A 26963-nucleotide genomic window follows, 5' to 3' on the forward strand; every position below is an offset into this window, starting at 1 on the left:
AGATTGCAAAATTGGGCTGGATGGCTTGGAGGGCCCCTCGGAGCCCGGCGTTTCCCCCGCCTACTTTCCGCGGTAGGTTGGGATGATCTTTCCTGTCAAAAGGTGGTTTGGTTTGGGCCGCTTTTGCAAAAAACTTCCTCCTCGGAGAAGACCGGTTCGGGGGGCTCGGCGGATGCTACACTGAAGGCATACGGGTGGGCCCAATAGTTGCAATCCTCCAGTGATCCGCGGGCAATCAGGAGGATTCGGCCTGTGCGGTGTACCATGCGGCAATGCTCCCCACAGCGCGCGGATGAGGGAGCGCTCCCACCCCCTTCTCTGCGTCCTCTCCAGCCGCGGATGCTACCCCAGGACTGGCAGTGGGCGCAGCGCCCCATCCGCCTCCTCCGGGCGTGAGCAGCACACAGCGATCACCAGGCTGCATGGCCACCATATTCTTCGGGCCCATGTTGATCCAGCGCTCCTCGAACCCCTCTCCATCGGCCTTCTTGATCTTCCTGACCCAGAAGTTTTTGCCCTTCGCAGCCTCGGAACCGCCCGCCATGCCGTACGGAGCAATTGAGCGGCGCTCTGTGATGACGCTGAACCTGAGCGGCGCCCGGCATTCCATGTCTCGGACTGCGCCGCAGCCACCGCGATAGACGCCGTCGCCTCCACTCCCGGCCCTGATGGAGAACTCGCGGAGCAGGACAGGGTATCGGCGCTCGAGCGTCTCGACGTCCGTGATGCGGGTGTTGGTCATGTGCGTGTGCACCGCGTCCGCGCCGTGGGCCCTCGCCGTCGCCCCCGAGCCTCCACACACGGTCTCGCCGAAGGCGAACGAGTGCTCCGCCCCGCCCTCGCGATCGCGGACCTCGCCGAAGAAGCCCAGGCAGTTCATGCACCCGTGGGACGCCGCGGCCGCCCGGAAGGCCTTGAGGATGACGTCGCACACGCGCTGCGACGTCTGGGTGTTGCCGGCGCAGACGGCGGCGCCCGGCGAGGGGTTGAGGAAGCTGCCCCGCGGGAGCACAATGTCGATGGGCGCCAGGCAGCCCTGGTTCATGGGGATGTCGACGCCAATGAGCAGCCGCAGGCAGTAGATGATGGCCGAGTAGGTGATGGCGGGCGGCGCGTTCATGTTCGAGTACATCTCCGCGGCCGTGCCGCCGAAGTCGAACCTGGCCGAGCCGTCGTCGGAAATGCTCACCGTCAGCACAATCTCCGACCCGTTGTCCATCTGGTCGGCGGCCGAGAACACGGCGACCCCTTTCTGCCGGCGGGTCTCGCGCAGGAACCGCCGCACCGCGACCTCGGCGTTCGACTGTATCGCCCGCATGTACAGCTGCACCACTTCCTGCGAGTACTCGGCCATCAGGGATTGGATCAGGAGCATCCCCTTCCTGTTGGCCGCCACCTGGGCCTTCAGGTCGGAGATGTTGTCGTCGAGCCGCCGGCTTCCCACGCACCCCGGGTACTTTCCCGGCTCGAGCAAGATCTTCTTGATGCCGTCCTCGTCGAAGTGCTCCCCGCCGCGTATCAGCTTGAAGCTCTTGATGGCCGCGCCTTCCTGCCAGAGCTCGGTGGAGTTGGGCGGCATCGAGGTCCCGCCCAGCCCTCCGATGTCCGTGTGGTGGCCTCGCGAAGCGACGTAGAAAGCCACACGCTCGCCGCTCGATTCGAACACGGGCGTTATCACCGTCACGTCGGGGAGGTGGGCGCCTCCGGCTTCGGGGTGGTTCGAAACGAGGACGTCGCCTGGGACCAACTCGTCCTTGAGGAGATCGTGCTGGTACTTGACCGCGTAGCTCATGGAGCCGAGGTGGACCTAACAACTGTCAGCCGTGTCCGTCTTGAGATACCGCAACGGGAGCCGTACGGGGACGTGTGGGGCATTCGCAACAAGGCCGGCATCCGGACCGAAGATGGCGCAGGAGAAGTCTAGCCGCTCTTTGATGTTCAGAGACATGGACGTTTTCTGGAGGATGCGCCCCATCTGCTCCGCGATGGACATGAAGCGGTGGGAGAAAGTCGACAGAGCGATGGGGTCAACCGTGGTGGAAGACGTGTTGGTTTTGGCAATACGCGGCACGTCGACGACGACGTGCGCCGACAGGATTTTGGCTTCCGTGCCCGGAACAAGCAAGATGCTCTGGGTGTTGTCCAGAATCATCGCCGGGCCAGCCACCTTCATGCCGGGGAGAAGCTGCTCCAGTAGATACACCGGAGTGGAGATCATGCCATGGTTTTGGAAATACGTCTTTACCTGGATAATTCGATCAGCTACTTGATGCCAGCATGGAACTCTGAGGCAACACCAACATGCGTTTCGGCCAACTCTGCCTTTACATGGGAAAAGGCAGTCATCCTGAGCTCAGACGCAAGCTTTTCCGCATCCGATGACACGGATCCGCTACTGCCAATACCACGGACGCGAACGTCGTCAACCAGGATGTCTCGCGATTCTGGGAAGACGAAGTTGAACTCGCGCAGGTGCTGGTGTAAAAAGGCATCCTTGAAGTTGCCGCTTGGTGGCTGGAGGATCATCATGGCCGTTTCGGTTCCGCGATATCTCATGTTGAGGTAGAATTCGTAGCGCATGTCGCCTTGCTTGATCCCTTGGCTCATCAGACGCTCTGTGACTGTGGATTGCAAGGACGCGAGCTTTTGGTTGAGGTGGTCGATTGTCTGCCCGGCGTAGACGAGGTTGACCGGGTCCTGAGCCTCCTGGACGATGTCGGCAAGCGCCATCCCATAGGCCGACAAGATGCTGGAGTACCTGTGGATGATGGCGGTGGAAATGCCCAGTTTGGAGGCAATTTCGCAAGCATGCTGACCGCCGGCTCCTCCGAACACTGCGAGGTGATGTTTGCCTGGTCCGGTTAGCATCCGCATGCCAGGCCCTCCAGAGGAACATACCGATTTCGTAACCTTTCGCCTCGGTCAGCGCTCGGATGGGCCTGCACATGGACTCGTTCGCCACGTCCAGAAATCCGTAAGCGACCTCTTCCGGGGTCAGAGACTGGCCCCCCTCGGCGTTGATTCTCTGGGTCAGCGCTGCAAAGTTGGCCTTGACAACGTCAAGGTCCAGGGGCTCGTTCTCATCCTTGCCGAAGATCTTGGGGAAATACTGCGGCAGTAGCCTGCCCAAGAACAAATTGGCATCGGTGATGGTGAGAGGCCCACCCTTGCGATAGCATGCCGGGCCTGGGTGGGCGCCGGCCGATTCGGGTCCGACCACGAAAAGACCGTTGCGGAAAAAGAGCATGGAGCCGCCTCCCGCAGCCACGGTGTTGATGTCGAGCTGCGGAGACTGGATGGTGACGCCGGCGGTGGTGGTTTCGAAGACGTGTTCCAAGGTGCCGCCGTAACGGCTGACGTCCGTCGACGTTCCTCCCATGTCGAAGCCGACCACGGGCACCTTGGTCTCGGGGCTGTAGCAGGTGCGGGAAAAGCCCACGACTCCACCGGCGGGGCCGGACAAAATGCCCTTGAGGCCACTGAAACTCTTGTGGCTGACGAGCCCGCCGTCCGACTGCATGAAGTCGGCCCTGACATCGTCAAGGTGCGCGCCCTCGAAGCCGCGCCTGAAGCCAGAGAGATATTGCTTGATGTTCGGGGTCAGGTATGCGTCTGCCGATGCCGAACTCCCGCGAGGGACCATCTTGATCATGTTCGCCGCCACGGCCGAGGAGAGGGAGACATGCGAGAAGCCTTCATCGACTGCGAGCTGGCCAACCCTCGCTTCATGGTCGGGGAAGATGTACGAGTGCGCGAAGCATACCGCGATGGTGTCAATGCCTTTGGCCCGAAGCTCTTTCAAAACGGCCCGCACCGAAGCCTCGTCCAGCGGCTTGATGATGCGGACCATGTCTCCGCTTGAAGTGCGCACGAGTTCGCCGGGGACCTCGTGCTCAGCCCTGTGCGCGCCGAACACGTCCTCGTCAAAGTTCTCGACGGTGACACGCTCGTCGATCTCACGCACGTCCGAGTACAAGACGTTGGGTTTGACAATGTCGAGGTCAAACAGGCGCGGACGGGACTGGTAGGCGATTTTCAAGAGGTCTCGCAGCCCTTTGGTGACCAACAGGGCGTGCCGCGCTCCTTTGCGCTCCAGCAGGGCATTGGTCGCGACGGTGGTGCCCATCCGGACGAACTCGATGTCGTCTTTCGGTAACGGCACGCCGCGGGGAATGTGCTGGTTGCGGATGATGGAGAGCACTCTACGGATGCCCTCGGTCGGGGCATCGTCGTAGTTTTGCGGATCAACGGAGAGGAGCTTCAGCACAACATCCCGATGGCCTTCCTGCCTGGCCCAGACGTCGGTGAAGGTCCCTCCTCTGTCTGGTATATGATCGTGTCAGCGTGTGGCTGGGGGAGCTGTTGTGGGCGGAACGCACCGATTGCAATCTTCACGGGCTGCTTGGCGCTTGAGGTTGTCATGGTTGAGGTTGCCCTCTAGGTCTGATGGACGGGTTGGTGCCTTTATACGGGCCGCCTTTTGTGCTCCCACACCTATCGGTCCCACTTGCCAGGTTGATGGCCTTCTCGCTCGAGAAGCCCAGCTCCATCACAACGCATCATTTTGCGGGAAGGTCGAGACGGACGGACAAGGTCGGAGCGGAAGATGGTAGTGGTGGAAGGTCGATGCGGCGTGTGTCATGATAAGTAAGGTGGGGAAGAGCCTGTCTTCCTGTCTCGGCCTAGCGCCCGCCGTAACGACCATCCCTCTCGTCTGACCCCTGTCCGTCTCGCTCTGGTCCGGCGCGATTAATCTGGACAACATTGGCTGTCTCATCATGGATTTGCCTTTCGTTATCACGGCGATAACACGGGCTGACACTGAATGCCGTCGCCCGATGCCATAAGTCTGCGGTGCAGCTGCCCTGCGTGCTTCAGCTTGTGCCTCGACAATCCCATCTTCTCGCATCATGTCTGTTCACGAGAAATCCGCCCATATGGATGCTGAGCCCGCGAGTGCCGACTACAAGGTCGGCAGTGTCAAGGACGTCGACCAAGCTGCTCAGTTCCTAGCAGAAACCCAGCATTACCCACCGCTCTCCGCTGCGCAGGAGAAACGATTGGTCCGCAAGATAGACTGGATCATGATACCCATGGTGAGTCCGACGATGAGATTACAGCTGTGGATTACCGACACCCGTCTTTAGCTCTTCCTTACCGCAACGCTTGGCGCGGTCGACAAGGTTTCGCTCAGCACTGCCGCCATTTACGGGCTGAGAACGGACACGCACTTGGTTGGCCAGCAGTATTCATGGCTGGGGTCAATCTTGTCCCTTGGTGTAAGCAGAAACAGCCCAGCCTTGATCAACGAGAATGCTCATCGTCCCAGGCGTTGGCCGGAATGTTCCCTGCCTCTTATCTCATGCAGAGGCTTCCTTCCGCAAAGTTCCTTTGCGGATGCAGCCTAGGTTGGTCCACAATGGCGTTGCTCATGGCTGCCTGCCGCAACTGGAGCGGCCTCATGGCTCTAAGGTTCTTGATGGGTATATCGCCTCCCGCACACTTGCCGACACGATCGAGCTCACGCGCCATCAGGGTGTTTCGAAGCCATCATCGTGCCGGGGATCTCCTTGATCATTGCCGCTTTCTACAAGAAAGAGGAGCAACCTCCCAGGAACGCATTGGTGTTTGCTGCCGCAAGTTCCGTCATCAATGGCTTTTTATCCTGGGCCATTGGCCACATTGACGGTGCCATGGCAATCTGGCGCTACTTGTTTCTGATCATCGGTGAGTCCTGGCAATGCACCCAGCGGCAGAGACTCCCCGTTTAGTGACGTTTCAGGCTCCATCACATTCGCCTGGTCCGTATTCATCATGATCGTCCTACCCGCCAATCCGATGGACGCCGTTTTCTTGTCCAAGGAAGAAAAATACCATCTTGTCAAGCGCGTGGCTGGGAACAAGACTGGTGTTGCGAGCAAGGAGTGGAAATGGGACCAGGCGAAGGAGGCGTTCATCGACCCTAAGACCTGTAAGGAGTATGCTGGCACTTGCACACATGACAGTTTCTAACACCATGTAGGGATCATCTTCTTCTTCAACATTGCAATCAACATCCCGAACGGCGGGCTTACCACCTTTAACAGCATCATCATCGCGAACCTTGGGTTTTCCTCCGTCGAGGCCTCCTTGCTCAGCATGCCAACCGGTGTCATGAGTACGCTCTCAGCATTCGTGTTCTCATATGCGGGGGCGAAGTGGGCGAACCGGCGCTGTCTTGTCACCGTAGCAGCTTGTATTGTGCCAATCATCGGCACCGCAGTTGTGTACGCAGTTCCCAGAGACAACATCGGCGGGCAAATGGTCGGCATCTATCTCGTAAGCTTTGGGCTCCAACGATCATACTTGCCGCGGAGGCACTGACCAGTGTTGCTAGCTCTATACGTACTTCGGACCTTACGTTGTCGGAATCGGTCTCGCACAAGCCAACACGGCCGGCAACACCAAGAAGACGGTTGTGTTCGCGATACTGTACATAGGCTACGCTGTTGGGAACCTGATTGGCCCGCAGACCTTCCGGTCCGACCAAGCACCAGCGTATACCGGGGGCGTGGTGGCGATGATAGTTTGCTATTGTGTCTGCATTGGCTTGGTCTGCGCGTACTGGGCGCTGTGTGCGGTTCAGAACAAACGGTCTGAAGAGGTGGAAGCCACGTCCGGCTCGAACGAGGAAGCGATTGAGCTCCTGCTTGATCAGACGGATTTCGAGCAAAAGGGGTTTAAATACACCACGTAGGTGCACGTGATCGGTGCTGCACTATTTCTGCATGGTGGATAGTTAGAGAACGTCATTAGCAACTAGGTATGCGGGGAAGTCTCACATTCATTGGCCGCCAATCAAAACACTTCGGGGTGTTATCTTCGCGGTGCGGGGAAATGGGCCCACGTCCCGATCGATAACCTATCTTTTTCACCGCCCATTCATTGCCTATCTGTCTGCTCCAGGTTCATTCAGCAATCCTGCAGTTCGGGACGATCTGCTTCAATATCTCAATACCCTGCCTTGGCCGGAAGCAAATTCACCCACCAGCCCACGAATTTCCGGGGAAACAGGTTTCATCAATCTCCTTTTTACTGCGATACCTACAATTTGGATGCAAAAATGCCGCGTGCCACCGGAGAAACACGTCGCCGCACGGGCTGCTGGCCATGCAAGCAAGCCCACAGCCGATGCCAGGAGCAGCGACCACACTGCGCGCGCTGCCAGCGCCTGGGACTGACGTGTGCTTACGGCGTAAAATTGCTTTGGAAAGAGGACGCTATGCAGAGGGGCATATGTCTCGGACGGCAAGGCGTGTGGTCCAAGAACGGCGCCCTAACGACGAACAAGAAGAAACACGTGAAAGGCGGCGCCGAGTGTCAGGTTTTTCTGGACACAAGGGGACGACAACCAATTTTCTTGAACACCAGTTATGTGCACATGAGCAGAGGCGGATGCTCTGTCGACGAGGAGGAGGATGATGATGAAGAAGTGGAGGTAAAGCTGGGGTCGAACGAAAAAGCCACGAGGCCGGAATCGCCGGGTCGCGCACTTGGAATGGAGACGCAATTTTCATGCAGGGAAGCCTATCTGTTCGACTACTTTACTTCATTCATCTGCCCGAACTGCTCACTCAGCCCGACGCACAACCCGTATCTGCGATACATCACGCCCATGGCACTCTCCTACGCGCCGTTGCAGCACGTAATCCTCTCTGTAGCGGCCAACCAGCTCCGTCTGCTCAACGACAACAGGTACGAGCGGGAGGCGTGGTTGTACAAGGCGTGCGCCATGAGCGGTCTCCGAGCAAGCATGGATGCCGGAAACGTGGAGTGGCCCTTCGTAGCCACAGTCCTGATGCTCTGCTTCTACGACATATCGGACGGCTGCGACGAGTCGTGGATCACCCATCTCAAAGGCGGCCTCGGCGTGCTCCAACACGTACAAAGCGCAGCCAGCCGCCATACCGAGGGCGCGGCGCTGACCAGGTTCTTCATGATGTACTTCATAGCGCACCAGATCATGAGCGCCACCGCACGAGAGACAAGTCCTACCATGCCAGGCCATGCATGGCTCGGTGACGACTGCATGGATGAAATAGACACAATGATGGGCTGCTCACGCGGTCTGTTGAGCCTGATTGACCAGACTTCCACCGAGGCATCTTACTACTCGACCATCAGCCGCAGCCGTGCCTTCTCCAACGAGGAGATTGATGAGATCTGGCTCATCTGGGAACATCTCTCGTCCGCAATTCGGGCTGCACCGCAGGTAGCATCGCCGACGTCGATAGCCAGCGAGAAGGCCAACCATCTCGTCCGTGTGGCCAACTGCAAGCGCACCGCGGCGCTAATCTATCTTCACGAGCGCTTCGCCTCTTTCCTGCCGGCGTTGGATGCTTCCGAGGCCAAGAAAAGCTCCATAGCCCAACTCGTCTCTCAACTCGCCGTCCTTCCCGCTACGCCAACGCTTCTTTGGCCCCTATTCATCCTTGGCCGCGCAAGTCCAGAGAGCGAGGACCATCGCCGCTTCGTCCTAGATCGTCTCACTGAGATGCAGCGGCTGCGCAATCTGGGCAGCGTGCGGCTGGCGCGGCGCCTCGTCGAGGGCGAGTACAGGAGATACGATCTCAACCTCGACGGCAGCGGGCCGAGGAACGAAGTCGGGGTGCGAGGCAAGTGGATCAGTCTAGCCTGATCTACCGATCATCGGGATCGAAATGTCCAAAGTCACCGAACCAGGTCGAGTCGGGCGGGGCGGCGCCCCGCGCCAGCCCTTCGGCCTTGCAAAGCTCGAGCTGCTCGTCGGGAATGCGCAAACCGTCCGCGAGCTCGTCCACGCGCGTGGCGAACTGCATGAGCATGCCGGCCTCGGTGTGCCAGCCGATGTGGCAGTGGAAGGCCCAGACGCCCGGATTGTCGGCGACGAGGCGCAAGAGTATCCAGCCGAAAGCCTCGACCGAGGCCGTGTCGCGCCGCAACGGGTTCGACGTGTCCAGGTTGCGGTACAGGTCGGTGGGCGGGTAGCCGTGGCCAGACGCGAGCACGAAGTACTTGTAGCCGTGCAGGTGGAGGGGGTGATTGCCGTCGTCGAAATTGGAAACGAGGATATCGATGGTCTGGATGCCTGTCGTCTCGTAGACAAGCTCGACGCCTGTCTCGAAGCCGACGTCGTTGATCTTGGATGGTTGCTCAGGTGTGGGGAGGAGGCTCTCGTTGCCGCTCGCGTATCCAGACAGCATGCGGTGGAGTGTCGGGGAGGAGAGTGTCGGCCGCCAAGAGGACCCGTTGAAGAAGCCGCGGCTTAGTCTCCAGTTGCCGATTTCGAAATTCGCGCGGAGGTATATGGACGTGTCCGGGGGTGGCGGGGCGATGCTCTCTACTGGCCGCAGCTCAGTCGTGTTCATGTCTAGGCATTGCATGTCCACCCGGTCATTCCAATCGGTACTTGAGGGCTCCGCTGTGTCGATATCGCCGGTTCCATGGGTGTATTGGACGATTGCTCGTACTTCTTCTTCGAGATTGGGGTTCTCCTCGGCGAAGCACGCTGTCACCATCTTTGCCCTCAGCCAGAAAGAGTTTCGGTCCGTAATGTTGGTGTTGATGACAATGCTATATCGTTGCGCAGGGTTGATGTTGAGCCTGTGGTAATATGCCGGGGCTACATCAGTACCATCGACCTCTGTGACTGCGAAGACGTGCTCGTCGATTTTGACTTGGAACTCGGCGAATGCACCAGTGTTGATGATGCGTAAACGGTGGCTCCTGTTCGCTTCCAGGCCGAATAACGCCATTTTTGCCTTCGTACTGTCACAGTCACGGCCATGGATAGCACTGCAGTCCCTCTTGTTCATCCCGTTGATAAGGCCTCCGTCCGGGACTGGTTCTGTGTTCTCGTTGTCTGGTGCCAGGTAGTAGGGCAGGAGCGCGCTCGTCAAATCATGGTAGTAGTCGTGCACCATGATGACTCGGTCAGACGCATAGCCAAGCTGCTGCAGATTCTTGTCCCTCGAGTGAATGACCAGAGGCCCGAATAGTCCGTCCGAGCCCTGCATGGCCATATGTGCGTGGTACCAGTAGGTGCCAGATTGGTTGGCAGCACTGAATTCGTACCGCATACTGGATCCAGGTGCTATCGGACATTGCGTGATGCCGACGGTACCGTCCATGGAGTTGGTACCGTTCTGGTAGAGCCCATGCCAGTGAATCGAAGTCGAGTTAACCGCTTCGTTGTGCACCTCGACAAGAAGCGTGTCGCCCTCGTTGCACTCGATCATGGGGCCTGGAAATTCGCCATTTATGGTGATCATAGACCGTTTCACGCCGTCCGGCCGCAGCTCGACATCTCTGATAGTCCAGTGGTGCTCTCGGACACGCGGTGCCGCGCTGAAGTCCCAGTCAGGATCCAGGACATACTTCTCGTGCTGATTTTCTGTGGTTGTTTGAGACGTAGCACCCGCCACATCGTGTGTGTGGTTGTTAGACGGATGCTGTGACCAGGCGAGAGTGCCGAACAAGGCTATTGTCAGAACAAGGCCGAGGAGAGCAAATTCCAGGTATACGGAGCAACGCCGGGTAGTGCCGCAGTGTCGTTTTGTCTGAGCGACGAAGCCTTCCTCGAGCAACCCGACCGCCTCTTCTTGGTCGCTCTCATCGACCGCGGAAGTAGAAGCCGAGCTTTCTGATGGTAGCAAATTCTCCTTCTGGTCCTCGAGTGCGGGCGCATCTTGCCCTAGTGCTGCGTAGTGGCCCCTATTCATTCCCCTCCCCTCACTTTTGCCTCTGCTCTGCATGCTAGCATTTGCATTCATGGAACCTGGCCAGTTCTTCTGATCAATAAAGTGTTCCGGCAGCAGAGCAGTGAAAATAACGAGAGTGGAATGGGTGGAGGAGGACGGTTCCGGGAACGCCTATGAGAGATGGACGGCGCGCGCGATGCGGCTCGACGGGAAAAGCGGCATAAGAGCAAGGCCATATTTTCGTGTGCCGGGTCCAGGGCGCGTGAGGTCGAGGTGGCTGCAGGGTGGTGAGCTAGCGGGTAGTGGCGCAGGGTCAAGCAAATCCCGCACCCCGCCCCCATGCTTGATTCTGGCCAATCCTGCCCCTTGGGTGGCCAGGCTGGAGGGATACGCGCTCATGTTGTGCGGCCGTGAGTTTTGCTCTTTGGCCGCACACATCCGCCAAGCGCCTAGCCAATCATATAGTCGGGCTGCCACACATGCTCATAACGGCAATCACCTGCCCCTTCGAGACTTATCCGCGCGCCCAGAAAATGTTCCCGCGGTGTCCGCTTATTACGTCGCCCATGGTATTGGCCGAATCGCAGCCCCGCGTGCAGCCACGGTACGGCATCTCTGCGTGCCATGTCTGCGTGTCATCGCTCTCAACCGAGCCTCCGGTACAAAAGGGTCTGGCTGCCTCCATCGGTCTGCTTTTAACTTGGTGCGAGCCACCTCCAAAGCCGCAAACCATGTTGGCCCGCCTGGCGATTACCCTTTGGGCCTTCCTGGCCCTTTGCGATGCTGCAGTCTCGTCCACTTTGGTGAGGGGCAAGGCTTTTGACCGAATCGCAATCATCTGGTTGGAGAATACCGACTACGACAAAGCTATCGGCGACCGTAAGTAGGCATTCCGCACGAGTCTGGAGCCTCCGTTGATACCGTCCAGCCAACCTTGCCTGGCTTGCTTCCAAGGGCGTGACTCTTGACAACTATCACGCCGTCACCCATCCCAGCCAGCCGAACTACCTGGCAGCGATTGGAGGAGATTACTTTGGCATGAAGTAAAGGCGCCAGGTCCCCCGAAGCCAAGTTCAAAAAGCACCTGCTTATGCGGCAGTAGCCACGATGACTTGACGACGTTCGATGCGAACATCTCGTCCATCGTAGATCTGCTCGAGGCCAAGGCAATCAGCTGGGGCGAGTACCAGGAAGACATGGTAGGCTTCCGGTGATCGGCAGCTGTATATTGATCCACTGACTCGAACTTAGCCGTACACCGGTTACACTGGCTATGGTAGGTTGCAAACAACTGCTGTCCTCGTCCAGTTTCACTGATTGGCTGCAGCGTACCCCAACCCGGTTACAGGAGCAAACATGTACGTCCGGAAGCATAACCCGGCAGGTACGGCTCCCGCCCTTCCCGCTGAAAAGCCTCATCGTGTTGCTAATAAGTTGCCAAGTGAGCTACGGGAACGTCCTGGCCTCTCCCAAACGTCTTGCTGTCACTAAGAACTTGACGCTCTTCCAACAAGATCTGGAGAACGAGACGTTGCCGCAATGGATGTTCATCACGCCCAACATGAGTACGAGACCAACCTTGCAATTCCTGCCAATGCTGACGCTAACGGCCACAAAGCTTCCGACGGACACGACTCGTCCGTAACGGTTGCTGGAGCCTGGACGCGCAACTTCCTGGAGCCGCTCCTCGACAACCCCAAGTTCATGAATAACACGCTCGTGCTGGTCACCTTCGACGAGAACGAGACTTACACCATCCAGAACCGAGTCCTCGCCATCCTTCTTGGCGATGCCGTGCCCGAGGCCCTCGTCGGCACCACCGACTCGACCTTCTACGACCACTACTCGGAGCTCTCCACCGTGCAGGCCAATTGGGAGCTCGACACGCTCGGGCGCTTCGACGTCGGCGCCAACGTCTTCTCCCTCGTCGCGAACAAGACGGGCGACAGCCTCCGCGAATGGAGCGGTGAGGGCGCGCAGGCCCTCGAGTACCGCTACTTCAACTACTCGTACGCGGGCGTGTTCAACCACCGGGACGGCGAGGTACGGACGTACCCCAAGCCGAACGTGGATCTCGAGTACGCGGGACGCAAGGTGCACCAGAGCATCGTGGATGCCTGGCAGGATTCGGATCTCCCCTCGTACTACACGGATGCTCTGGAGATACCGGACGGGCTGAGTCCGCCTGAAGGGTACTGATCTTGTACATAGCTCACCAGGTGTAAAGCAAAAATCCACTAACCGTGGGGGCGAAATAGAAATGATCGTAGCACCCCGTCCTCCACTACTCAAACTTCGGGGTCCCCGCCTTCGGGACTCTCGCCACCAACGGCTGGCCTCTATCTTCTTGCACAAGCCCTCAACATCCTCTCTTGATGTCACACTATGATTTGAATAGAGGGTCTGATAATTCGTCAGCAGCATTGTGTTTGGGCAGCGAGCTCTGAAAGCGACCGATCTGGTACGAGCCAGTCGCTATCCGCAGATACGGCCCCCTATTAGAATGGATGTTATTGGGCAGGCGCACGAGACAAACATAGCAGAATGGAGCCTTTCCATGCCAAGCATATTTGGTTTGTCAGCTCAGACCTACTGCTCATCCCAAAACAGCAACTGTCGATTCTCAAGCAACCGAGACCAGCCTTGGCCGCATGACTGCAAAACAGCATGATCTTTTCTCTTCTTTGACAGCCATCTTTTCTGCAGATGTTTCGGTTGGGGCATCCTATGCTCGGAGATGCTATCTCCGTCCTTTAGCCGAGGACATCGCAGGAGAGAGGGTCGTCGGGGAAGATGCCGTCATCCGCTAGCTTAGCCTGCAGATGAAACGCATCGGGATGACAAACGGCGGCTCCATGTGGGTTTGCGAGTGAGATGATAGTTTTGACGCGTTCCGGGTCCGCTAGGTTTCGCGTGTCGCGGTTGTATGGCGTAGGCTGAGGTGAGAAAGAAGCAAATAAACCCTTCCCAAAGCGGAAATTGATGTTGTTGTCTTGCATCCCCAAGCCTCCGTCTTACACAGCTCTTCAAGAACGTTGCTCAGAAACGCTCGGACTCAGCCTTGCCGTCCGTCGTGGCTCCGAGTGGCTGACCGGGGGTCTCGGTGGAACATCGCCGAAACGCTTGGAAGGATCGCATGGACGCGGATTAGAAAGCAGGGGCAAATGTTCGTCGGTCAGTCCACCGCCTTTAGGGTGGAGTAGGCATTACCAAGTAGTGCCGATGGGCTGCCTCTTGCCCTTTGCGGTCGAACCGCGGCCTTTATAGCAGCAGCCCGTTCATGCCTTGAACTCGCCATCTTCAACAACCTCTCACATCCAGCTTCATAGCCCCATCAAACTTCACTCCAAAAACTTGACCCGTGTTCCTCGGACTTACACCATGGCTCCCATCGGAAAGATCTACACCTACCCGGAGAATCCCAGGGCCCAGAAGGTGCGTCGGGCTGGTGCTGCAACCCCAAGGCGGTGCAAAGCTGACTCTACACAGGTGCATGCGGCGGCCAGGATCAACGGGCTGGAGGTGGAGGAGGTGCCGGGCTTCGCGATGGGCAAGACCAACAAGACGCCCGAGTTCTTGGCCAAGTTCCCGACCGGCAAGGTGCCCGCGTTCGAGGGCGCCGACGGTCTCAACCTGCTCGAGTCGGACGCCATCATGCAGTACGTGGCCGAGTCGGGCCCCAAGGCGGCGCAGCTGGTGGGCGGCACGGCGGCGGAGAAGGCGCGGATGCAGCAGTGGGTGTTCTTCCAGATGGGCGAGGTATGGCCCGAGGTGCTGAAGCTGCTCTACCCGCGCTTCGGCTTCACCAAGTACGACGACGCGGTCGAGCAGCAGGCGCTGTCCAAGCTGGGCAAGGCGTTGGACACGGTGGAGGCGGGGCTGGCCGGCGGCAAGAAGTGGCTGGCGACGGATGCGCTGAGCATTGCCGACCTGGCCGTCATGTCGGCCTTCGTGTGGGCGTTCAAGTTCGGCGTCGACGAGGAGATGCGCAACAAGTACCCAACCGCCATAGACTGGTTCCTCCGCACGCTCCGCTCGGACGGCGTGCAGCAGTCGTTCCCCAACGCCGAAAAGGAAATGTGCGCTGTCAGGCAGATTCCGCAGTAGGGGATGGCGCGTGTCATGAGCAGAGCGATCCGAAAAGATAGAAAATGAATCTACGAGCAATGACGTTCCTTCCTATATATACCTACGTGCAGGCCGGGCGCTTCCGCCACGATTGCGCAATCCACGCTGCTACTTCCGCAACCGCAGCCTCAGCCGCAACCACGACCCCGCCCACCTCCGCTGCATCACGCGCGCGCCTCGGCCTCCCTATACGCCTCCAGGATGAGATCGGCCAGTTGCTGGCTCTGTGCCGGCAGGTGCGGCAGATGGTGCCCGCCCGTGTACTGGAAGATGCGACGGGCCGCGGGGTCGCAGTAGTGCGGCAACTGCTCGCTCAGAGGTCGCCATGGGTCCGCGTGGGCCATAGCGTGTATCGTCGGCACTCGCACTACCACGCCCTCCGGCCGCTGCTCGCCCTCTACGCGTTGCGCGAGGAGCAGGTCCTCTGGCGGCACCGTGCCGCAAACAAGCACCCCGAACCCGATGGCGCCTCCCGGGTCCGCCGGCCGCTGCTCCTCCTGCAGCAGCAGCAATTGCAGCGCCGTCTTGGCCCCCTGCGAGAAGCCCATGACGCCGGCGAACGGCCCTTGATCGCGAATGGCCCCCAGCAGCAACTCGCGGACGCGCTCCATCTGTCGGGCGTGCGCCCCTGCGCTGTCCTTCCGCGCCTCGTCGTCCACCTCGTCGTGCCAGCGCCGGAATGGCTCCTCGCCTTCGAAAAAGGGCAGGATGCCCGGCCCGGCCTCGCATTCAATGGGTGCGTCCAGGAAGACCAGGTCGAAGTGCTTCCGGATCACCATGCCTAGCCGCGCCGTCTGCGCTTCGAAGATGCGCGCGTTGGACCCCGCCCCGTGGAGGCAGAGGATCTTTGGTTTGGACATGGAGAATGAAGGTGGAGGGGAGGATTGAGCTGAGTTGAAGTGTTGTTGTGATGTGATGGCCGGGCCTATTGTCAACCTCAGCCGGCTTTAAATCTCGCCGATAACGGCTGCACCGAGATCTCCGACTGCTTGCGCCAAGTACCCGTCTACATATGCCGTCTACATATGCGATGTCTTGAAGCCAAGTAATGCGCACAAAAAAACTCTCCGACTCTCCGATTGCCGAGCAGTATCGGTTCATTGCAGCATTCGACTACCCTTTTCGTTCCTCGTCCCTTCCGCGCACCACTTTCTCTCCTACTTCCATCCTTCTTCCACCCCATGCAAAATTTTAAAAACACCCTAGCAATGCCGAGGCCATCGCCGGCCTCTTTACAACGCGTCACAACAGATGCCCCAACGATATTGCAAGTAGCATGCGAGTCCTTCTCCAATGCTCGCCTCGACAACGCAAGGTTCCCCCGCTCTCTTTACTCTGCAGAACATGACTACCAGTTGCAGCTAGCAGCCATTGAAAGTGCCACGGCAGTATGGTTTAATTAATCATATGTTAGCGCGACTCGACGCCATTGGTGGCATTTATGGTGCACGGCTACCCGTTATATCCGGAAAGGTACACTGATGGGGCGACGGACCGAGAATGCCATTTCCACTGTCATAAGGTGGCGCCAACTCTTGCAACTCGTCGACAGACCCCGCCCTGTGTTCGCCCGTGCTGGTCATAGATCCGATCATGGCGCGGTGAACGCGTGTCGCTAGTCTTTAATAGGTACAGCAGTCGCCCAAGCTGCGTGAGACGCTTTCCTTTTCCAGGGACTGCGTGTGGAGTGTAGATGTTTCATGAAACGTGCCGAGCGTCGATCATGAATGCTTGGTTTCAAGGACAAGACCTTACGTACGCTCCAGCCATTGGCAGCGGCCGCCCCTATTGGACCTAGAAGACTACTATATAAGCAACCGCGATGATCTTTTGCCTATCCTTCTCATCGTCCAAGCACTGGTTGCCGTCACTCCCTACTGACTTACATTCGCTCTTTACTATTCTGATTTGACATCATGAAGTCTGCCGCTCTTCTTGCCCTCCCCGCCCTGGCGGCTGCTTTGCCTTCCCTTCCTTCTGTCACCCGTCTCATGCAGAAGCGTGACGACACCTGGGGTGGTGCCGTCTCTCTTGGCCCTACCAAGTCGACCATCGTCAACGCCGTTACCACGATTATCCCCGGCACTCCCCCATCCTCCCAGAATGGCGAGCTCTTCCTGTGGCCCGGAATGAGCAACGGCACCGGCGATCTTGTCCAGACCACCCTTGAGCAATGGTCTTCCGGAAACTCGTGGTGCGGCGCCGACTCGAGCCAGTGGTGCATCCGCGCCTCTCTCTTCGGCAGCTTCGGCCAGAAGGACTCCAACTCGTCTGCCGTCAGCGGCGACACCAAGGTCAGGATCGAGTACAACCTGATGGACGACGGCACCACTTGGGAACAGTAAGCATCGATCCTAACAAAATCTGCCGAAGCAAGGACACTGACAGTTAGCCAAGAATCGTCACCAACGCCGAGACGGGTGAAAACCTGTCCTACTTCTCCTACGACTCGGGCCCATACATGACCGGCTATGGTACCGGCACCGAGTGTGACGATAGCTGCACCGGCACTATTTCCGAGCAACAGTACCTCAACACCACCATCACCCTCGCCGGCGCCGACACGACCTTCAGTGACACCCTGACCAGCTCCGGCGGTGCCGTCTACACTGAGATGAAGTCTAGCCAGGGCGGCAAGGTCTGGACTATCGAGAAGATCACTCTCCCCGCCATGGACTAAGCCTGCGTTTCCGAAACGGAGAATCAATACAATTTCCATCTTTCAAATTCCAAAGTACCCTGATGTAAATACGTAAATTCACCAAAATGCGAATGCAAACGAGGTTCAAGCACGGGCCGTAGATGCGAATGCTTAGCGTGATGCTTGTCAGTATGTCGGCAAATCCGAAAGATCGGTTGTAGATGCAGCACTGAGCGCCAGACGGTGTTTTGGACCTTGGCGAATTGTCGGAAAATGAATCGTCCCACGCGCGGTTGGCAGTGGCGGCATCTCTTCTTTAGGAGCCCCTGGGTCATTTCCGAAGCCTGCTGCCATCGCGCCGCAGTACTTCCGTCTATGTAGGAAGATGGTCCATGACCAAGGTGGTTATTCTCTCCACAGGGATGGCGAGTCAGTATTTCAAGCCTCAAAGCAGCCGGCAATCTCGTGGAGCCGAACTTTCAGAAGTCATGGCTTTCTCTGTGCCAGTTGTAGGTACTCCTTGTAGGCGAGGCGCTCACAGTACCCATTTCATTGACCGGCATTTTAAGTATTGCTGGTAACCTCGTATTCGTTTCCCTCGCCCTCAAGTTTCCCCTACTTTTCTATGGCTTCTTCCTCATAGTGGCTGTGTAGTAGCTCGTCGAATATTGACTTGGCCGCGTTCCCTAAGTAGCTCCGCCGGCTGCGCGTTGAGTTGAGGGCTAAGAAGACCGATGACGACGTGATCGCCGGGCTTGAGAAAAGTGGTTGCCGCCCCACAACACTAGGTAGGCAACGCTTATCGCGCGCGTATCGCGTACGACAGCCTCGCATCATCTACCACTCCAGCACACACCATGTCCGCCCCCGGGACATGCCGACTTCCGCCTGAATTAGTACTGCAGGTCCTTGACAGCCTCGTGCCGCCATCCGATACAGTTGCTCTGCATCTCTCCGACCCGGCCGCGAAAACGATCCATGCCTTCACCCGCGTGTCGAGGCTTACTTATTCTACCGCTCTGCGTCATCTCTATTCACGATGCCTAAGCATAGATTCAGAAAACCGCCTGCGCCTCCTCCTTCTATCGCTGGAGTCTCTCACTGCTCCTGGGCGTTCTGAGGAAAGCACTTTGCCGCATGTGGAAATCAAGCCGCTTCTGACCAGCCTATACCTCGCCCCGTTCCCGCCCCACTCCATCGACAGCCAGCCAGTTGCTCAGTGGTGCTTTGAGCTCTTGTCAGTAATGCAGTTCACTCTCCGGCGTCTCGTCGTAGACATCCCCTTCCATACAATGGCTCCGCACATGGACCACCTTAGTGTCTTCCCAAAGCTCAACAGTGCTTTTGACCAGCTCTGGAACGTCGAAGAGTTCGTTAGCTGCGGCTCGTTCCCGAACCTCTGGTGGACTCTTTGGCCCTGTCTGAGAAAGCTAGCCCTTACTGCCATCAGCTTGGAAGACCTGAACGACACTCTTTCCAAGGAGGATGTCCTGGAAGATCTCGAATGCATACTGCTAGCAAATCCATCCTTTTCGACACCCTCATCAAGACGGCTGTTCTTCCACCGGACAGCGCAGAGCAACACTTCAATAACAATACTGCATCAAGACGATGATTTTAGATCTTACTGGAGTGCTGCCGATCGGTGGCTATCCATGGGCATGGGAGAGCTAGCACAGGGAGCTCGCGACCATCGCGACGAGTGCCTCGAGAGATTTTGCCTACCTCGCGACCACACCCTCCGTCGAGACTGGCTTTTGAAGAAGGCGCTTCAGGGAGAGCTGTGGGAAGCAGGAAAAGAGCAAGAGCCGCCGATGGGAGTAGAAGCTTTGCTTCCGGAATCGGCACCACCAACTGCGCCCAGCCCCTCAGCTCTCGTCGCCTCTAACGACGCATAACGTGATTCCTTCGGATGCATGCCCCTGTGGCTTGGTTTCCAGAAACGGAGCCAAAAATACCAGGACGTTATCTCTCACGCGACGAAACCCCCAAACTGTGTAAGATTTACAAACAATTAAGCATCACCACCTTGTGCATGTATCTCTCACTCCACAAGCAAGTCCACCGCCTCGCCATACCCGTTATACGCCAACCCTCTCCAGTTCCACTCTGGGAATCGCGGCTGCGTATCCCTCCCGTCTGTCGCTCTGCTCCAAACACACCTCTTCACCCCCTTCTCCACCTTCACCCTTGCACGCCACAAGCTCCACGCCCACCGCGAAGCCAACCTCCCCATCTCCTCTGGCGGCTCCAGGATCTCGGCCGCCGTCCACGTCCGGCCCTCGTCGCCCGACACCTCGACCCTCCTCACAGGGCCATCCCTACCGCCGGGCAGCGCGTAACCCCTGACTTCGATGGTGCCATCGACAGCTGACGGAGTCACGCGGCATCCGGACTGCGGAATCCCGACGACGGAGTTGACTGGCATGTCCATGAGGGCCGGGGTGCGGCTCCACCACTTCTCCGCGGTGGCATCGTCGATGCAAAACTGCGGAAGAATTTTGTAGTCACGTTGCTGGTAGTGGTTGCGGCTCTCGAAGGGCTGCACGGTGATGGTGTCGACCCTGCTCGTTCATCCAACAACAGATTAGCACCACCATCTCTCCAGCATCCAGCTACATCCATTCGGCAACCCGAAGAAAAAGTCGGGACGAGACCGGGATATACACACCATTTCACGCTCCTCGCCCCCGCCACACCCGGCACCACGATGCGCACCGGGGCCCCATGCGCCGCCGTCAGCGGCCGCCCGTTCATCTCGACCGCCACGACGACCTCGTCCTCGACGCTCATCGCCCGCGCCAGCGGGATGCTCGCCCCGTACCAGCTCGCCTCCTGACACGCCGTCGCGTGGCACGCGAATTCCACGTGCAGGGCTGCTCCGTCTGTCCCACCACCTCCCCCTCCTCCTCCCACCCGTCCATCTCCTCCACCACAATCCCCCCCGCCTTCGTCGCCTCCAGCACCGCCGCCGTCCACAACGCTATCCACCCGCTCCAGCACCGCACTGCCACTGCCACTGGCACTGTTGCAGCCCCCACGATCGGCGCCGCAGGAACCAACACCAACAACACCAACACCGGCCGCGGCCAACAACACGTCCCGCAGCCGCGGCCCCCGCCACACGCAACACGCGGCCGCCCCGTCGCCCCAGTCGACGCCCTTGATCTCGCCTCGGCGCGGCAGCCGCGTGCGCATCGCGCGCCGCCGGTTGCCCGCGCACTGCAGCGCCGCGACGACGTCGTGCTGGGGGAAGCGGGTGCGGAGGTCGGCGGGGGTGAGTGTCAGAGGAGCGGTTGGGCTTTCTCTTTCTCCTTCTCTCACTCTCCCTGCTCTGGTGGATGATGGTGTTGTTGTTGCTGTTGTTGGCGTATCGATGACGATGGTGAGGGTGTGGGTGTTGGGGTCGATGTGAGGGATGGGTCTGTCGTTTTTTGGGGAGCCCGATGTCAACCAACTGTTGGGGAAAAATTTCCCCCCCTTTCCCTTCTTGTGGGAGAGCTTGTGTTGGAAAGGGAGGGGGTTCGACTTGGGTGAGGGAGTGCGGATCCTGTTATCTTTGCTGCGTGCTATGACTGAACAATATTTCAGGCGTGGTAACTAACGCCCAAAAAAAAAAAAACAGGAAAGGAAAGGCAAGAAATATTACATACCCATGATTTCTGTCGAAACTTCCGGACTTGGTAATGAAGCTATCGTTGGGGATTCGTACCGGTCAGAAATTAGGCTGGATCTCTCCCCCTTGCTGAGTTGCCTAGTGGGTGGGCATTCTGGGGACTCACGAGGATATCAGCTCATCGACCGGGGGCTCGCGGTTCAGAGGCTCCTTTCTGGAATGCTCGTATCTGGTCTGCGATGGCGGTCAGCGAGCGAAAAGGCATAAAAAAATGAATTTATCGCGGGAACCATACAACGGTGCTGTCAAGGGTAGCCATTTTCGGAGGAGACGCTTTGGTACGCTTTGGAGGCTTGTTTACTTCAGACTTGAGACGTGCGGTGCAGGTTAAGCTACGAGCGGAGACACGTGATAAAGGCGTGCGTGTTGACAGTGATATTGAGAGTAAGACGTGGCATCGGGACACGGACTGTAGCATGGAACATATTTATTTAATCTGACATCAGGTACCTGTTTGCTTCCTGTCGCCGACGTGAAGTGTCACTGGCGAAAAGTATATTTGTTTCTGTGACCTAAGAGAATCAGAAACAAACGATACAATTGACCTCTCCTGCATGACTTGGCAGATATGAGTGGTCGGCGAGCTGGGAGAACGGCGAACGTGGCACGTGGACGTTTGCTGCTACACTGACCAAGTGCGGCCGTAGACGGATACGCATCCTACGGTCAGCCAAGCTTTGGTCTCCTGGCATGTTAAGCCGCCACAACCCGCATCGGGAAAGCTCATTGGTAGCACAAATGCTCATACCACCATCTTTCCCCTCTTTCCGATTTCTTGGCTACACATCAGCAGCAGAGCAGAGTGACGCCGGCTTCTATAGGTCCAAGCCTATCCGGATCAGGTGTACTTCAGCTCTACAGTGGCTCATTAAATGCCGCCAGGAACATGCCACAAAGGCCGGAAGCAGCAACGCTTGGGACGATGAACCGCTCCCCGTAATAGACGCCTTGATGGTTTGAGGCTTTAAGAGGCACCGGTTCGTGCAGCTACAATGGGCACGTCGGATTTCCAGAGACGATACCTCCATGGACTCAAGTAGTAGCAATCGCTGCCCGAGACATGCAGGCGCCGTCGTCGGTGAACCTGAGCATGTCTTGAGGCAAACGCAACATGGACGTGGCGTCTCCGTCTCGGGAAACGTGAGCGAATCGGGGGTTTCGAAAACCCTCACCGGTATCAATAGCTGCTCCGAAGAGGCTCAGCCATGTCAATCCATGAGCTCGTTGTCAATGTCGAGCACCTCTTGAGTAAGCGACTGCACTTCTTCTTGAGAAAGCATTCCTACACTGCCCTCTAGGTCTTTCACTACGTGCTCAAGTCCGCTCATCAAGGCCGCAAGCTCGGCACGTTGAGCCTGTATTTCGGACAACAGCTGAGTATTCGCTTTCTGGGTGGTCGATAACTGCGACCCCAAGGTTTCGGCTTGCGAGGAGAGAAAAGGCTGGAGGTGTGCGAGGGCGAGGGTTTGAGCGGGAAGTGTATGTGGTCTGCCTTGAGTCAGCACATGTCCTTGACCAAATTGCGGGCGTTACGCTCGCACGGGCTTCGCCACCGAACGGCTTCTAGCGCCTCGTACCGGAGAACTCACGGGGTAGGTGGCTCGATAGGAGCTCCATTGGCCTCTGCCTCTGCGCGGTCTTTGCACTTCTTGGCATCCTGGACGAGGGCATCGAGGGAGTTCAGAGACTGGACAGCATTCCGGGAGACAAGGATCTGGTCGAAGTTGTTCTATAGCGCAGACGGAGTCAAGTCAGTCAGCTTGCTCGCAGGGGCCAAACATGGTGGAGATGGCGTCCTCCCAGCGTCGGTACCCGCGGAATGCGCGTGGTGCAGGCTTCACCGGAGCTCTCCAGCGCGGAAGACTCACCCTGGCAGCATCTCCCACTCGCCCTGTAAAGTCACGCCAGAAAGCATCGAGGTTCTCGGGGACATATTGGGCAGGGGTCGGGAAGCAAGCGGCAAAGTTCGCGTAGGAGCAGCGCTTGATGGTCGCGTCGAGTGCTTGGGCGAAGATGTTCTGTAGGGCTGTCGCGCGCGGGCCCGGCGAGTCGGCTACGGGCGGGGCGGGGGCAGGGGACGGCGAGTGCTCGTTGGCGGTGCGATTCGGGCTGTTATCGACGGCGGCCGGCATTGTGGTGCGGCTGTGGCTCAGGACGGAGAGAATTGGCGATGGGCGAGCAGTGGGCGGGCGTCGGCGCTTGTTTACGGTTGTCGGCCTATATTTGGTCGCGCTCTCGGCAGCGCCGGCCCCTAGCGTGACAGCCGAGCCCGCCAGCCCGTGCCTGCCCGCGCTTGTGCCTGTGCCGCTGCGCTCAAGCCGCTGCCTAGCCGGGGCAGGCTTGACACCAACATGAAACCACAGCACCCTTTTCTCATTTGTGCTTCGCCATGCACATCGTGAGAGCTGCCCCCGCCAGCGGCAGTTCCTCTCGGTGCGGCGCACAGCGTCTCTGGCTGTTCGCTGGACCCATCATAAGTCCGCCTTCCTGCTCCAAGTGCCTCGCTCTTTAAGATTACCTTGGGTCCCATCCTCGTATCCGGCAGTTAGCCATGAATGGGCCATGCGCGAGAACCACCAGACTAGGCAGTTTTTAAAGCGCTCGTGGGGGCTAGGGTCCCATAGGCAAGGAGGCTATGCCGCAGGGCTGAGGGCACGACCACCCAACGATCCGCACGCCAAGTCCGACCCCAAGTGGTATATGGCTCTCGTCCGATACTTCAGCCTGCAGGCTACTTAATAGTCAGCGTGATGCCCTACCACTTGCCTCTGCACCCTCGCTCACGCACTCAACCCAGTCACTCATTCCGCCAGTGAACCGAGAGTCAGACTGCTCTTCAGCCAAACACAATGGACGCCCACGCAGAGAAGGAGCAGCTTGCCATGGCCTACGTATGTTCCCGTGTCTCCCTCAGCTTGAGTCAGCAGTACTGACAGATCTGTTATAGGCCCAGACGTATCCTACCTGCATGGAGACCGGCGGGTTGATGCCTGTTCGCACGTCGAGCACGCACCTCAAAGTCCCTCTTCTCGTTGCCATTCCCGCGACTCTGTCCCCTCACGCCCGTCGCCGGCAATACATCATCGACGAGGAAGCGCAGGAGCTGCTGCTGGCCGAATACACGCCTTTTACTCAGTGGGCCGCCACTTTCCTCATGTGTATTGGCCTATTGGTCTGCAGCGGGGTCATCTATCTGGCCATGCTCGCCTCGGTTCCGCAGCCTCTGCAGGGCCTGAGCGTGGCCTGAGCGCAACAACCCCGTGTGGCCGCAAGAGGCCGCATGCGATCTTTCATTTCATATACGAGACCGGCATGTTTGACCAGGGCTATACTATACCGCCCTCACGCCAGTTCTCGAGACTACCGGCACCAAAAGGGGCCATCTACCGCAAGCGCCACTCAAGAAGCGCCCAGCTGTCCTGAAGAATCGCGCACCCCAAGGGAGCGCTCGGCGACGGCTCGCCCATGCGACGCAGCAGTGTTCAGAAGACTTGAATCTTCTAAGCCCTGCAGAGGGCGCTGCACTACCTGGACGCATTTCGAGAGTCGCATCCACGTGCAAGGGTTTAATTCGGATTACCTTTGGGGGGAAAAGATGAGAAGGGCAAGACAGGACTTGGTCGCAGTTCGCCCGAATGGGAAGGTTTCGGCTTGGCAGGGCATGCCCAGTGATGGATGTGATGGGAAGGAAGGATATGAGCGCTCCACGTGGAGGAAGCGCAGAGAACATGCGCGACGGATGCTACGTAGACCGGAAAAACCGGGTTGCTGCTGCGCGTGGCGGAACGTTTGCTTGAGGAAAGCGCGTTTGCGCCGGCCCAAAGCGGTTAGACACAACAGTCGAGATATTTCCTTGAGTCTCCAAACAACATCGCAACCTTTCTACTTCCATCGCACACCCGTTTCCGTGACCCGCACAGCCAATTTCCGCGGTCGCTCACACGCTCGAAGAGGTATGCCGCCAACTCATTGCACGCGCAGACAGCCGCAACACTTCACGCCTCCAAGATCTAAACCAGTCTGCTTCTCTCAGTGCGGCTAAATCTCTACTGCACAGATTCCAGTGAAGCTTTTAAGCAAGTTTTGCACGTCAAACAGCAGCCATGCGGAACCCTTACATGGCGCTCGATAGCAATCCCTACCAGGCTCACAAGGAGATCGGTCCTAGGTGGACTTTGTGCGAGACCTGCGACCGCACCATCGAGACCAAGGACTGGAACTCCCACGAGGCCGGCAAGGGCCATCAGAAGGCTAAGAAGGACAAGGAGGCCAAGGAGGCCAAGGAGGCTGCCGAGAAGCCCGTCGCCGAGGAGATGACGACGAATTGGGGCGACCAAGTCAATGACGACGCCGCTCACCAGGAGGAGGTCGGTTGGGCCAACGAGAACGGCTTCACCAGCACTGCCGCTCCCAAGAACAAGAACGGTAGCAGCACCAACGGCGCCAACGCCGGCAACCGCGGCTGCTACAACTGCGGCGGCTCTGGACACATGAAGGCCGACTGCCCCGAGCCTCCCAAGGGCGGCGGCTCTGGCCAGGCGTGGTAAGCTGCGACACCATCATCACACCCTGCCTACATTAGACAAATGAGCTCACTATATCTACAGCTATAGCTGCGGTCAGACGGGCCACCGTAAGATGGAGTGCCCTAACGGTGGCGGCGGCGATGACCGTCCCTGCTACGGCTGCGGCCAGGTTGGTCATCTCAAGGCCGACTGCCCCAACCCGTCCAAGGGTGGCGGCGGCGGTGGCCGTACCTGCCACAACTGCGGCGAGCCTGGCCATCTCAAGAGCGAGTGTGTCAACCCGACCAACCCCTCTGCTGGTGGAGATAGCCGTCCTTGGTAAGTCATGTTTCGTCGTAGGTACAAGACTTCCAAGCTGACACTGTTTAGTCACAATTGCGGGCAGACCGGCCACATGGCGAGGGACTGCAACATCTGCATCAACTGTGGAGAGGAGGGCCACGGCTTCTTCCAGTGCGACAAGAAGAAGGATTGGTCGAAGATCACTTGCTCTGTCTGCAAGGAGAAGGGTCACACCAAGAAGAAGTGTCCTAAGGCTGAGGAGATGGAAGCTGGCGGTGGCGGCTTTGGCGGTGGATTCGACAGCGGCTTTGGTGGTTCGGGCTCTGGTGGCTGGGACTCGGCCGGTGCTTCTGGAGGTGGCAGCGGCGGTGATGCCTCCAACAACTGGGCTGGGGACGCTCCGGGTGGCGGCGACTCCTGGAGCAACGGCATGGGCATGGGTGCTGCTGCCTGGGACACCTCTGGCGAACCCGCCAACGGCGGCTGGTAAAGTCCAGGTCTGTCCGGGGTTGAACCAGGACGCTCACGATGACAACGTTAACGATAACGACGTTCATTCTCAGATTCACGATGACTATCTCTACAACTGGCGTAGAACGTCACCTGTGGACAGATTACGACATTGTTATGCGGTTCGGATCTGGCTAGAGGGCCAAGGTTGATTAGCTTTTCTATAGTAAAGCTTCCAAACCAAGTTGCTATCCCATCGTGCGATGTCAGTGGAGACGCAAACCATGGCAAGATGCAATGTGCGCTCAAGTGTTTTTGGGAGCCGTGGTCTATAGTGAGTAGCCTGAGCCCTGAGGAGACATCCGTCCAGCAAGTTCCACTACTACACTGAAAAATCACCCAAACGAACCGACATTATGAGCTGGAAAACATCCGAGCTTCTTGTGCCCATCGAAAGATGCTACACTCTTTTTTTTTTCTAGGCTATCGAAGCAAACATCCGGACCTAGATGCGAATTTCGAGCCTCTTTGTCTAAATGCAT

At 58.2% G+C, this 26963-nt stretch overlaps 11 protein-coding genes across 11 annotated transcripts; 7 read left to right on the forward strand and 4 right to left on the reverse strand.

Moving 5' to 3' along the window:
* Positions 1-235: 235 nt before the first annotated feature.
* SLS55_000360 (uncharacterized protein) lies at positions 236-2173 on the reverse strand (the record flags this gene model as incomplete). Its single annotated transcript, XM_066771871.1, has 2 exons — positions 236-1807; positions 1859-2173. 2 exons carry the CDS (start codon positions 2171-2173, stop codon positions 236-238), a joined length of 1887 nt encoding a protein of 628 aa, XP_066637150.1.
* Positions 2174-2262: 89 nt separating this feature from the next.
* SLS55_000361 (uncharacterized protein) lies at positions 2263-4422 on the reverse strand (the record flags this gene model as incomplete). Its single annotated transcript, XM_066771872.1, has 3 exons — positions 2263-2852; positions 2899-4323; positions 4380-4422. 3 exons carry the CDS (start codon positions 4420-4422, stop codon positions 2263-2265), a joined length of 2058 nt encoding a protein of 685 aa, XP_066637151.1.
* Positions 4423-4910: 488 nt separating this feature from the next.
* SLS55_000362 (uncharacterized protein) lies at positions 4911-6736 on the forward strand (the record flags this gene model as incomplete). Its single annotated transcript, XM_066771873.1, has 7 exons — positions 4911-5096; positions 5148-5279; positions 5330-5408; positions 5536-5727; positions 5783-5971; positions 6023-6318; positions 6377-6736. The coding sequence occupies 7 exons, from the start codon at positions 4911-4913 to the stop codon at positions 6734-6736; spliced, it is 1434 nt and encodes a 477-aa protein (XP_066637152.1).
* A 366-nt stretch (positions 6737-7102) lies between these two features.
* SLS55_000363 (uncharacterized protein) lies at positions 7103-8677 on the forward strand (the record flags this gene model as incomplete). The annotated part of the gene is made up of 2 exons (XM_066771874.1): positions 7103-7109; positions 7293-8677. 2 exons carry the CDS (start codon positions 7103-7105, stop codon positions 8675-8677), a joined length of 1392 nt encoding a protein of 463 aa, XP_066637153.1.
* A 1-nt stretch (position 8678) lies between these two features.
* SLS55_000364 (uncharacterized protein) lies at positions 8679-10739 on the reverse strand (the record flags this gene model as incomplete). The annotated part of the gene is made up of 1 exon (XM_066771875.1): positions 8679-10739. One exon carries the CDS (start codon positions 10737-10739, stop codon positions 8679-8681), a length of 2061 nt encoding a protein of 686 aa, XP_066637154.1.
* Positions 10740-11449: 710 nt separating this feature from the next.
* SLS55_000365 (uncharacterized protein) lies at positions 11450-12917 on the forward strand (the record flags this gene model as incomplete). The annotated part of the gene is made up of 7 exons (XM_066771876.1): positions 11450-11597; positions 11647-11761; positions 11821-11917; positions 11970-11994; positions 12046-12102; positions 12161-12283; positions 12337-12917. 7 exons carry the CDS (start codon positions 11450-11452, stop codon positions 12915-12917), a joined length of 1146 nt encoding a protein of 381 aa, XP_066637155.1.
* Positions 12918-14099: 1182 nt separating this feature from the next.
* SLS55_000366 (uncharacterized protein) lies at positions 14100-14825 on the forward strand (the record flags this gene model as incomplete). The annotated part of the gene is made up of 1 exon (XM_066771877.1): positions 14100-14825. The coding sequence occupies one exon, from the start codon at positions 14100-14102 to the stop codon at positions 14823-14825; it is 726 nt and encodes a 241-aa protein (XP_066637156.1).
* Positions 14826-16837: 2012 nt separating this feature from the next.
* On the forward strand, positions 16838-17526 carry SLS55_000367 (uncharacterized protein; the record flags this gene model as incomplete). Its single annotated transcript, XM_066771878.1, has 2 exons — positions 16838-17187; positions 17244-17526. The coding sequence occupies 2 exons, from the start codon at positions 16838-16840 to the stop codon at positions 17524-17526; spliced, it is 633 nt and encodes a 210-aa protein (XP_066637157.1).
* A 5222-nt stretch (positions 17527-22748) lies between these two features.
* SLS55_000368 (uncharacterized protein) lies at positions 22749-23295 on the reverse strand (the record flags this gene model as incomplete). Its single annotated transcript, XM_066771879.1, has 2 exons — positions 22749-22892; positions 23032-23295. The coding sequence occupies 2 exons, from the start codon at positions 23293-23295 to the stop codon at positions 22749-22751; spliced, it is 408 nt and encodes a 135-aa protein (XP_066637158.1).
* Positions 23296-24012: 717 nt separating this feature from the next.
* Positions 24013-24410, forward strand: SLS55_000369 (uncharacterized protein; the record flags this gene model as incomplete). Its single annotated transcript, XM_066771880.1, has 2 exons — positions 24013-24054; positions 24111-24410. The coding sequence occupies 2 exons, from the start codon at positions 24013-24015 to the stop codon at positions 24408-24410; spliced, it is 342 nt and encodes a 113-aa protein (XP_066637159.1).
* Positions 24411-25266: 856 nt separating this feature from the next.
* SLS55_000370 (uncharacterized protein) lies at positions 25267-26461 on the forward strand (the record flags this gene model as incomplete). The annotated part of the gene is made up of 3 exons (XM_066771881.1): positions 25267-25706; positions 25777-26007; positions 26059-26461. The coding sequence occupies 3 exons, from the start codon at positions 25267-25269 to the stop codon at positions 26459-26461; spliced, it is 1074 nt and encodes a 357-aa protein (XP_066637160.1).
* Positions 26462-26963: the final 502 nt, after the last annotated feature.

This window comes from Diplodia seriata, assembly GCF_021436955.1.
Source record: "Diplodia seriata strain FDS-637 chromosome Unknown scaffold_1, whole genome shotgun sequence".
NCBI classification, from domain to species: Eukaryota; Fungi; Ascomycota; class Dothideomycetes; order Botryosphaeriales; family Botryosphaeriaceae; genus Diplodia; species Diplodia seriata.